The 12,878-nt window shown below is 41.9% G+C and overlaps 1 protein-coding gene across 7 annotated transcripts in view; it reads right to left on the bottom strand.

Annotated features, from left to right (window-relative positions):
* Positions 1-12,878, bottom strand: part of gnai2b (guanine nucleotide binding protein (G protein), alpha inhibiting activity polypeptide 2b) — a 100,729-nt gene that overhangs the window by 24,552 nt on the left and 63,299 nt on the right. For 5 of the 7 annotated variants that reach the window (XM_034287178.1, XM_010893103.5, XM_020055430.3 and 2 more), the window contains one exon: positions 836-878. In XM_034287178.1, coding sequence (XP_034143069.1) covers positions 836-878 — 43 coding nt within the window. Of the gene's footprint in view, positions 1-835; positions 879-4,887; positions 4,947-5,119; positions 5,211-12,878 lie in introns of those variants that run through there. The other 2 variants (XM_010893104.5, XM_010893105.5) reach the window with 2 other exon arrangements.

Below are 12,878 nucleotides of genomic sequence, written 5' to 3'. Positions count from 1 at the left end.
GACACATGCGCGTTGCCTTAACATTTCAATCACGCTGTGACGTGAAACCTCGGTGGCTTGGTGTTGAATTGAGCCCTTAAATCAAAACACGGGAGACGGTGGAGTAGGACCAGGACAAACGCGCGTGAATGATAACGCTGCGTGTCACAAATAGGCCTGCTAGCTTGGTGCTAATGACTAGAAGTGGCAGAATTTAACCTAGTTGGTCACATAAATTACACAGTGATAAGAGACAGTGCTTAAACAGCAGAGCACGCTGTGTTATTATGACTGTGTTATTATGGATGTCTGTCTCCCGGGCATTGGTTTCCCTGCATGACTGGCTGTGTTAATAACCTGGGCTTTAAAGCCACTGTCTGCAAATAGCCTACATTCATGAAAAATGTACATTGGTTGTGTAGCCTGTAGAAATTTGAATAATTCAGCAATTGGACGGGGAGGTGTTGGGTCAGGATTTCATGCGCAACTTTTGTTAACGTTTTTGTTCTGTTTTCAATACGTCATTACACGTGTGCATGTAATTGAGTGTCTGAGTTGAGCGTCTTAGTTGTACCACTGTCATTACCGTAACCACCGTGCTCGAAAATCCTGTTCTCAAAGACTAATGCTTTCAGTCGCCCGAGAGCAAAAACGGGCAGGAAGACAAGAAGAATCCAGGCCAACTACCACCGACAGGAAGACGCAAGGATTTGCCCTCCATGTGTCTGCTTTTCAAAAAACGAATATGCCTGGGCCGAATTAAGCACTAGGGCCGAATTAAGCATAAAAGGAGATAGGATAAATGTTTTAAGGTCATGATGTGCCCTGATTGATAGAGGAGGTCTCTGTTACTTACTTCATCTGCTTGACAATGGTGCTCTTACCCGACTCCCCAGCACCTAGGGGACAGAAAACACAGGTTAGAGTTCAAGGAATATTATCCATTATCAGTTGGGTGTGTGTGCATTTGTTTGTGTGTGTGTATCTCTTGTGTAAGAAGGAATGGAATTCCATTAGCCTTAAGCGGTTTCGTTTCCTAACATTTTGCAACTGTATGGGCATAATGAACGCGCCTCTGAACTCTACTGTCAGTTTTCCCTGAATGAACTCAAGTGACCTTCTAACAAACTCTACCAACACAATATGCTTCACAATTGTTTTTATAGTGTTTAAAAGGTTGTTTATTATTGGTTCCATTCGATGAGGATAATGTACAGCATTACTTTTTCACCCAGACGTTTATTTTTCATTTGAATAAAGGAACCATCTGGGACTACAGAACTGCGTTCCATTCTGTTGCCACACAGTTAACACATTGCATTGCTACATATCTCTCTGTGCTCATTGATTGTCTGTAAGAAATATTGTAAACACTCAGCTAAAGCCCAGGGGAGTTAAAAAGTCGATAAAAGTTCAACACTGAAGTTCTTTTTTCTCTGGGTAGGAATGACCTTATGTTATAAGGCAATCACATTATAATTCTTTAAACACAAATGAAATGTAAAAGTATGTAAAAACTTGCTAACATGTTTCCTGTGCAAATGTATTCAAAATGCATGTAGAAAATATACAGAACATTACACATAAAAAAAACACATTATGGCACATCCACAGAAAATGCATGGTTCCTATTTACTGTATTACAAGTTATATGAACTGGAGTAGTGGTTTTGCCTATTGTCATTAGGACAGTTCCTCTTGGATTGCAGCTCCCAGTTCCTGTCCAACTCCCTGCGCTATGCCGCCTTGTTCTGTCCAATAAGCTGGCACTGTCACAGTGCATCATGTATAGCCATTCCCTGACAGCCCAGAGGGACCGGTCCTCTACCCGGCCTGGCCCTTGTGTCACCAGTCCTCACACCTCATTCCACAGCCACACACCCATCTTCCCTCAACTGCAATTATGAAAAGCTACTTCCACCTTGTTCTGAGAAGACATTATAAGCTGTGCCATTCAGGACAGCGGATCTGATGAGTTAACGATAAAGCCAGACAACCCACTGTTGCTCAATTCATTCGAAGAAGATTTTCACCCTAAAGATGCAATTAAATCTCCTGGCACTTGCTGCCAGTGGTTCTCTAAGCCTGGATAGTCTTGACCCTAATCTTGCTGAGTGGTTTGGTAATGTTGCATGGGTTACTCCTGTATGAGTCAGTATGGGTATTTGAACAGGCGTTTGAAGGGTGGAAATGCAGAGTGTATACTTTATCTGAAAGGATCGACCATCCCCTGAAAGAGTAGGTCAAAGACTTTGTGGTGATCATAGAAATCTTCCGTTCTCAAATAAAAACACAGAGTGTAGTAATTGTAAGACTATTCCAACCCAACATCATGAATGGCATGAATATGTAACCGTCTTGTAAACCATGTTTACATTCAGTATGAACCTATCAGCAGTGCTATAACGTTCAATATCAACATATCCCAGTGCTATTGGTCCTTAATCACACACAATTATGTTCACTGTCAACTTACGAGAAGTGTCATTTACCTACCATCGGAAACCGGCCGCCAGGGGATTGTGGGCGAGCGTTTCCACAACCGACTTTAAGTCTGATGATTGTGAGTTCGATTCCAGCAAGAGGGGAGATGTTTTTTTAAATTATTCCTAACCTTAACCTCAGTACTGTGATGCCTTAGCCTTCATCCTCACCCTCACCTCGGTACTGTGATGCCTTAGCCTTCATCCTCACCCTCACCTCGGTACTGTGATGCCTTAACCTTCAGACTAACCCTAACCTCATTACTGTGATGCTTTACTTTAACTGATTATGTTAAGGACTAACGTAATAGCGAGTCATTAAGGACCAATAGCATGGGCATACAGTGGATACAAAAAGTCTACACACCCCTGTGAAAATGCCAGGTTTTTGTGATGTAAAAGAATGAGACAAAGATAAATCATGTCAGAAATGTATCCACTTTTAATGTGAGCTATAATGTGAACAATTCAATTGAAAAACTGAAATCTTCGAGGGGGAAAAATGAAAAATAAAAAACGTACAATAACCTGGTTGCATAAGTGTGCACACCCCCTTATAACTGGGGAATTGGCTGTGTTCAGAATTAACCAATCACATTCAAACTCATGTTAAATAGAAGTCATTACACACCTGCCATCATTTAAAGTGACTCTGATTAATCACAAATAAAGTTCAGCTGTTCTAGTAGGATTTTCCTGACATTCTCTTAGTGGCATCTCAGGGCAAAACCCATGGTCCGCTGAGAGCTTCCAAAGCATCAGAGGGATCTCATTGTTGAAAGATATCAGGAGGGTACAAAATAATTTCCAAAGCATTAGATATACCATGGAACACAGTGAAGACAGTCATCATCAAGTGGAGAAAATATGTCACAACAGAGACATTACCAAGAACTGGACACCCTCCCAAATGAATGAAAAGACAAGAAGAAAACTGGTCAGGGAGGCTTCCAAGAGGCCTACAGCAACATTAAAGGAACTGCAGGAATTTCTGGCAAGTACTGGCTGTGTGCTACATGAGACAACAATCTCCCGTATTCTTCATATGAATGGGCTATGGGGTAGGGTGGCAAGATGGAATACTTTTCTCCCAGCTTGAAGTTTGCAAAAACAAACAAAAGCATGTGGGAAAATGTGTTATGGTCTGATGAAACCATAATTGGCCATAATTCCAAAAGGTATGTTTGGCGCAAAAACAACACTGCACATCACCCAAAGAACACAATACCCACAGTGAAGCATGGTGGTGGCAGCATCATACTTTGGGGCTGTTTTTCATCAGCTGGAACCGGGGCCTTAGTCAGGGTGGAAGGAATTATGAACACTTCCAAATACCAGGCAATTTTGGCACAAAACCTTCAGGCATCTGTTAGAAAGCTGAAGATGAAGAGGAAGTTTACCTTTCAGCATGACAACGACCCTGAGCACACATCCAAATCCACAAAAGCATGGCTTCACCAGAAGAAGATTTACATTTTGGAATGGCCCAGCCAGAGCCCAGACCTGAATCCAATTGATCATATGTGGGGTGATCTGAAAAGGGCAGTGCACAGGAGATGTCCTCGCAATCTGACAGATTTGGAGCGCTTTTGCAAAGAAGGGTGGGCAAATATTGCCACGTCAAGATGTGCCATGGTAATAGACACCTACCCTGAGTGCTGTAATAAAATCAAGAGGTGCTTCAGCAAAGTATTAGTTTATGGGAGTGCACACTTGTGTGAGTTTAAAAAATAAGATTTCAGTTTGTTTTTCAATTGAATTGTTCACATTATAGGTCACATTAAAGGTGGAAAAAGTTCTGACATGATTTATCTTTGTCTCATAATTGCACCGAATTATGTTCATACTGAACAGTTTACAAGAAAGTTATATATGATCATAATTCCTGAGAGGTACAGTTGTACTTTAATTAAAAAAATAATCCCGGGGGAATTTCTAACGAGCCTCAGGGCAAAATCTGCTGCATTGTGGTAAAAGTCTGGTTAGATTTATAAGGATTTTGGGTTTCATTTACTCTTTAAAAAAACACACTTTATTTATTTTGTAAATGTCTTGTATTGTTCTTTTCAGTTAGTGTTCACTAAAAAAGTTTTGAAAAAGATGTGTTTTTGTCTTTTTGGAATACAAACAATTCTATGCTCTGTTTAATATTTTACAACTTCCTTTCCCTGGCTTGAAGAATTATACAGCATATTCTTTCTATTATAAAAGGCATATTGTTTCCATAATGTTCTTACACTTGGTAAACCTGAAGTTACATTGAATTCTGCCAAGAATCCTTCTGTGGTCCCACAATGCAAAAGTAACCAACCAACAAACAAAAAATTTAGTATTTACATACATTACAGTTACACACATTGGAACCAGAGCACTTTACCAAAATTGAGATGTTACGCAGAAAAGAAAGTGAGGTTGTTTGTATTACCTGATGAGATAAACACTCCAAAACATGGTGAAAACACAGTGAAAACAGTGGTTATTAATAGGTCGACCTGAGTAAAAAATACAGTTTACTCTGTATTTAACACTGGAAAATGACAACTGAAATAAGAATCTTGGTACGAATTCACCTTCCTGCCTAGAGATTCGTCAGATGATATGACAAGATGGAAGAGCTGTCTGAACAGAAAATAAACAATATGAACATGTTTCTTTACCTCCGAGCATTAATTGGATTTAGCTGTTACTGAAGTGCGGAGCAGAGGTGGGGGAGAGGTTGGCCTTGTGCAACGCTAACAATATCTCCCTACAGGGAAAAGGGATGATTACATTAGGTCCTGCTTATTTCCTTGACCAACAGGATGTGAACAAGGGCACGCACCAACCAGATTCAGTTTGCACAGTCTAATTATTGCTCTTAAATGTGACCAACAGAAATGTTCCTGTCTACAGGGTAAATAGCCAGCGAAAATGGATTAAACAATCTCCAGGAAACCTTATTAAACATCTGTTGCAGTACAGATAGATAAACTATGGATTTACACGGATAGCATTGGGATTAGGTATATCATGACCCCAGAATTCTGAACTTCAATACCACAGAAATTACACGATTCTGGATACTGCAATGAGTGCCTCAAAGTTAGCCTAAATAGAACATTCCCTCTAGAGACAAAAATCTACAAAAGTTTAGTTATGCCATTGTCCGTTCGTTTTCACATCACCATAACATTATCATAAATCCATACATTACGCCAGCCGGGCTATATATTTGTTACATATATGTCAACTACGTATATTTAAGGCAAGACAAGTAACTCAAACATACTTAAGCAACCAGGGTTGTTAAATTAATGTGAATCCACTACTGCTCTGATGTTCACCTGATAACATTAACGGAGCAAAGTGGAGTGGAGTTATTACTTGTATGCTAGTTGTACAATAAAAAAATTAAAAAATTGGCTAGCATTTTTGACTATATGAATAGCAACTGGATTATATGAAAAGCATTTGGATTATGTATATCATTTGGATTATATGTATAGCATTTGAACTGTATGGACATTATAATGGAAAACAGAAGTGAAAAACAAGCATTGATTTGACTTTCTTTATGACAAACATTTACTAGCACAGTTGATAATTAACACCATTGTGACAGTATCAGTTCCTCTCTGATGGCCTGGTTCCCTCTCATAATATATTCTAATCTCATTTCAGTCTCATAATTGATCCCTGAGGGGCACCACAGAATAGCAAACCGGTAATTTCTTCAGGTGGGTGCTGCTCAGCTTAGTTTGGTAATCTCGTCTCATGGGCAATCCTATGTCATTCTACATGAAATCTCTGGGCTGATGTCCCGGTCTTTCACCATTATATCATCATATTACTTTTGTTGTAGCAGAATTCATGTTTAAAAAACAATTAACACACAGATCCAAATTACAATCACTGTTGGCCAGAATAACACATTTCATTTGCAAAAGAAATTAAGACCCTCAAAACATTAAATACATGACACAAAATCTATTTCTTGCATCAAAAGATACAACTTATTATCTCAAGAAAATGTATTTCAATCAATTCCAATGGCCCAATGAATGAAAATGTCACAGAAGAGAGGCCACACCGCAATGCAAATAACCATTGGTCAAAGAAGGAGGACAGCCAAGTCAGTTTACAAAACAATACTAAAAAGATACTGCAGATTTATGGAAAATATTATGTTGGACAATACAAGATTGATAGGAAGAAGAAAGTCTGGAGGAAAAAAGCAACTGCCCTCAGATCCACCTCAACTGTAAAATATCCACAGCATACCACCACAACATCATTGATGATGTAACTGCTGATGGCAGCAGCAAAATAAATTCTCAAGTGTACAAAAACATTTTGTTCGCTAAAGTAAAAGTGAATGTTTCCAAACTCATTGCTTTATCATAGAGTAAGACAATCAGCCTAAACATACTACCATAACATGATACTGTAGTTGTACAGGGCCAGATTGTGACGGCTGCTCCATGTGGCACTGCATGCTCTCTCCATCTCGGACGCTCCTCCTTGCCAGTGTTCTAACTGCCGGCTGGAGTAGATGGCAGAAGCGTACCCATCACACCCACACCTGTTTTCAGATTACAATTATGATGTCTATTGAAGTTTCACATTTTCACCCGCACCTCACAGGTTATTGTGTCCATGTTGTTCGTAACCGTGCCCGCTCAAGCTCACACCATAAATGGCTGCCATCGAGAGAGACTGGATCTGATGGTGATGACGTCGTCCATACACCCCATCATCCTAGGTCTTCCGTGGCTCCAGAGACATAACCCCAACATCGCCTGGAGCAAGTGGAAGATCCCGGGATGGTCCCCCGGAGTGCTGGAAGACCTGCCTAACCATCATGTGTGGAGCTATGTCGGTGGAGAGCCCAGAGGGCATCCTCCCAGCCAACATCTCGCCTGAGTACGTGGACTTTTTTCATCAAGAAAGCCAGGTGTCTCCCTCCTCACCCTTCCTGGGACTGCGCCATTGACCTCACACCAGAGGCCACACCCCCTGAAGCTGGATCTACCCCCTCTTGGTGGCCAAAAGTGAAGCCATGGAGACCTACATCAGAGAGACACTGGAGCAGGGACACATTCCACCTCCCCTGTTTCAGCAAGCATCTTCTTCATTAAAATTGATAACCGGAGGCTCAACAACAACACCATCAAATACAGGTACCTAATGCCTTTCGGCCATCGAGCAGCTGAAGGGGGTGTGCTTCTTCACTAAACTCGACCTCTGGAGTTCCTACAACCTGGATCAGATCGGGGAGGGAAATGAGTGGAAGACAGCCCTTAGCACGGCGTCGGGCCACTACGAATACCTGGTCAAGGGGGTGGGTACCAATACCCACACGTTAAGGCTGTGCGGCGCCACAACTCCCGCCAGGCCAGATGGACCCTATTCTTTGAGCACATCCAGTTCACCCTGACGTACCGACCAGGTACGAAGAACGTCAGGGCGGACGCACTCTCCCACCTACACGACTGGGGGCAGAACTGCCTAGGGACACGCCCATCCTGCCCCCGTCCTGCATTGTAGGTCCCGTCTCCTGGGACATTGAAACGGACATTCAACGGGCCAGGAGACGGGATCCCTTCACCACCAACGTGCCCCTCGGACAAGACCTACGTGCCCCGAAGAGTGCAGGGCCGGTTGGTGACCTGGACACATGCTACACCAGCGACCGGACACCCAGGACCCCCCCGGGCCCTGGAGGTGCTCCGTGGGAAGTACTGGTGGCCTCGCATGGGAAGGACTGTGCCGTCCTGCACAGTGTGCACAGTAAATGCACCGTGAATGGATCAGCACACCCATCCCACCCACACACCCGTTTTAAGTTAGCAATTAGGATCCCTATTTAGGTTTCTCATTTTCACCCGGGTGTCAGGTTTGGGGACCACACAATTTCGTTTCTGCTCTTTGCAGATGATGTTGTCGTGTTGGCCCCTTCTAACCAGGACCTTCAGCATGCGCTGGGACGGTTTGCAGCCGAGTGTGTAGCGGTGGGAATGAGAATCAGTACCTCCTAATCCGAGGCCATGGTCCTCAGTTGGAAAAGGGTGGCTTGCCCACTTCAGGTTGGTGGAGAGTGCCTGCCTCAAGTGGAGGAGTTTAAGTATCTAGGGGTCTTGTTCACGAGTGAGGGAAGGATGGAACGGGAGATTGACAGACGGATCGGTACAGCTTCTGCAGTAATGCAGTCGATGTATCGGCCTGTCGTGGTGAAGAAAGAGCTGAGCCGCAAGGCGAAGCTCTCGATTTACCAGTCAATCTACGTTCCTACTCTCACCTATGGTCATGAGCTTTGGGTCATGACCGAAAGGACAAGATCCCGGATACAGGCGGCCGAAATGAGCTTTCTCCGCAGGGTGGCCGGGATCGCCCGGTATGGTATGGTATGGTATGGTATGGTATTTTCACCCAGGTTATTGTGTCCATGTTATTCGTGACCGTTCTGTGTCTTTGTGACGGATAAAGAGAAGAACGTTATACTTGGTGTCTGTGTGGTTTAGTTGCTTCAGCTTTTTGCCTCACCATTACATACTTGCTACCCACACACCTCACACAGGTTGACTGAATGTTATCCATTGAACATGCCTTATAATTTTCTGAAGAAAAATGAAAAACTATTTGAAAAAAACTATTACAGGCCTGGCACAGCATCAACAAAGAAAATACCCAGCATATGGTGGGGGTCAATTGGTTGCAGACTTTAATGAGATAAAATAATCAAAGGAAATTTTAACAAATACTTATTTGGTTTATACAAAATGCCTAATTTGGATGTTATAGTAATCTGTCCCAAAATGTAAGTAATCTCCAATATGGGAACTGTGTATAAAAAGATTTAACATGTAGTAAAAACAGTAAAACCATTATGTAAAATACCCTCAAATAAATGTGGAGAATCCATACTTTAACCTTATAGAAAATGATTTTAAATTAAAGTATTTTGTAGTATTAAGTCAAGGTAGATAAAATTCTTCACTGTAACAATAATTATGGAAGGCAATTGTTTTATATTATATTTGTGTATTGATTAACTTATAATAATAAAATAATAAATAAGACGCATGAAAGAAAGTCTGAAAAATCCAAACTACATCGCCTGGTTGGTTGAGATGAAGAATAGTTAGAGGCCATTTGATGTGCTTTATATTAAATTGCTCAGATGTTTAGGCAGTACTACCGTAGAGTGTCCAGCTGTCATATACATAGACATATACGCCATCAGGCAGTTTTCATTCATTGTGAGCAATTCCAATAAAATGGTTCAAACTTTTCTTCACAGCTATAAGATGCAAATATGATATTTTTTTGGTAGCCTACAAAATTATACATGAATTACAGAGTAGGTTATCATCACAGTTCAATGAGCTCATATTAACAAGCGTGAAATCAACACAGGTGAGAGGAGTGCACTGAAGGATCATCAAACAGAACACATTACCAGCTTAAAAGAAAGTACACCATAATTGTTAACGTCCACAAAAAACTGACACCAACAAGTGGAAAGAATTACATGGTTTACTAAGTTTGCTTTGTCACGTTCTGTATTTATTTGTTTCAAGTGTGGCATCTTCATTAAGAGAAGGCATTTCTCCAGCCAAAACACACCCAGAAAAGAATATCTGGAGCCGTCACTTTCTGTCAGCCATGAGCCAAGACAAATTAAGAAGAAGAAAAACAGATTAGCACACACAAGGCATCTGCATAAATGGTCTTGATCCAATTAGGTCTGAAGATTTTAGTGAACAGTCCGTGGAGAACAGAAGCACCCACTGACTGGCAGTTCACTATCGTCCTCACTAGTCACAACACTCTAATGAGAAAGAGGAGCCAAACGTCTCAGATGAACACATTAGTGTCCTGAGATACTGTATGTTTGAAGTGTAACTACAGTTATCGCCACAGTAACGCCCCCAGGAAGGCGGGACGGAGCCAGCTACGTGACTCGGTGACACAGTCGAGGGATGACGCTAATTCACCCTGTCCCTCCAGCTGAGGTCACTTCATCCTTTATTAACAGGTACACAGGGGGCATGACGTATGTGTGTGGCTGTGTGTGTGTGTGTGTGTGTGTGTGTGTGTGTGTGTGTGTGTGTGTGTGTGTGTGTGTGTGTCAGAGAGAGTCTGAGAACGACTGTGTGCGAGATTGTCTGTGAGGCAGCAGGTGCACTTAAAGTTATATGATTCAAAGGGCGCAAATTGTGAAATGCACTCAGCCACAAGACAGGGCTGGTCACACATTGGAAACAAAGTTGGCTTTGGTTGTTGTTGTTAAAAGTCTAGTTTAAAGTTGTGTATCCTAAAGGTGGATGGAGATTTGCAAGGGTACAAACGTCTGTTTTTCTGGTTAAACTGCCCTCCAGTGACTCCTTTAGACTCACCAAAGGATGACTTAGCTTTTCCTTAAATGTTCTGCATGAAGTTAATCAGCAACAAGAGATAATTCTCAGTCTACCTCACAAAAGACTGTTTCCTCCTCTGGAGAAGCAAGGACAACCTTTATTTAGTGTCAGTCTAGGGCAATACCCTCAGAGCCAGACCTGTGGTGACTCACTGGCAATTAGCAGAGAGAGCGCAACACCCCTTCATATTCACAGGGCCTCAGTTTGAGCTAGACATCTGACTGGGCAAAGCCACGTCGCCTGGGCTACACGCACACAGCACACACATGCACAAGCACGCACACACACACACACACACACACACACACATACACACACACATGCATGCACACAAACACGCATGCACGCACACACAACACAAAGACAGAACACACAGATATCCCAGTGTTTCAGTAAATTCCTATCTGAGCCCTTCATCACTCCCATCCAACCACCAACACAATTGTTTGTCAGTTTGGGTAGATGTGGGACATGCACAGTAGGAGTATATGAGTGTTTGAGTGTTCTTAAGGGTCATTGTGTGTGTGTGTACCAGTCATTTATTTAAATGAACAACATTGCTAGCCCACTCGTGATGCTGCACTATGGCTGCTGACAGTCTGTCGTCAAACTGTGGTGATGATATAACTGTGGCGTTAATGCTGAATACCATGACAGAGAGTCATATGCCCCAAGATGGATGAAGTAGTTACTTCATACACATACACAAACACACACACACACACATCCAGTCCATGACTTTGGGCTACCGTTTCATTGGCAGCCTTTAACTGACTTGTGTTAATACAAGTTAAACTGGAACCAAAATGTACAGATTCTCAATTCATTTGAAATCTGTTTTTGAGAGGAAAATAAACTACCTGATTCAGAAATGTCAATATGGGTTCAGTGATATTGTTCAATCTGTAAAGAATTTTTATTTCAGTTGAAAGGTCAAGCCATTCAATGATCAGTTAAGTATGAAAAAAGAAGAATACCCTTCCATGTCCTCAAATATACTTAATTATTCATTTTCATAATTAACTTGCAACATTGATAACAGCTAGGGACATTTTTATGTACCAGATGGACTGTGATGCCTTGGTCTTTAATGACTCATCAGAATGATTTTCTATCTACAGCCCAGTATTGTGTCACTGGAACCTTCTAGCACCAGATTGGACCAGAATTTGATTTTGTTGATTGTATTTGTTGTTTTCTATTCACAGTCAACTGAATTCAGAAATCTGATATACAGTAACTTACATGCAAAGTACACCCAAGGAAACACATCATGTGAAGGACATTTCGTGCATAACAAAATATCACATCTTAGTTTTATAGTCTAGATATTTCAGCCCCAAAGGCTATTTAACTTGAGCCCAGACAGCCTCCGCTATAAAGATTGGATTGGTGGGGTGGAGATGTATGTTTATTTTTTGGGGAAGAGGTTAAAATAGAAGGTGAAATAAAATGGAATAAAGGAATGAGTGGGGGATGACGGGACTAGAGGGACTCCTGTCACTGCCAGCCGAGGGCTTCATTACCTTCAGGGGTGACTGATCATTGTCAACAGAAAGAACTTCAACAAAACAAAAATAGGGACGTTCTCAGTCAGATCATGACATGTATTAAACTGTGTGGAAAATGTGAAACTGCACTGGGGAAACGAGGAGTCGGTGGACTCCCTGAATCCTGGAATATTCAGATGCATTTTCGAGACTATGTTTGAGGGCGATTTGAGACTTCAGAGGCGCTATGATGCTCAGCCCATCTTCAAAGGGACATCCAGCACTGTACAAAATGAACTGTTCGACTGTATGTATGAAGTGTACAGGGAGGAGATAGCCAAGCAAGTGGACGAGACATCATTTGTTGCCATACAGGCAGATGAGACAACTGATGTCTCCTGTAAATCACAAAGGGTGGTTGTGTTGCGATACATGTCGCCTGACAATACAGTGACAGAGAGGTTTTTGGAGTTTGTGGAAGTCAAAGATAAAACTGGACTCTGCCTCTCTAATAGCATCAAGAGTGT

This window comes from Esox lucius, chromosome 17 (genome assembly GCF_011004845.1).
Source record: "Esox lucius isolate fEsoLuc1 chromosome 17, fEsoLuc1.pri, whole genome shotgun sequence".
Taxonomy (NCBI): Eukaryota; Metazoa; Chordata; class Actinopteri; order Esociformes; family Esocidae; genus Esox; species Esox lucius.
The sequence above is the reverse complement of the archived record's forward strand: the minus strand, read 5'-3'. Positions and strand labels throughout refer to the sequence as shown.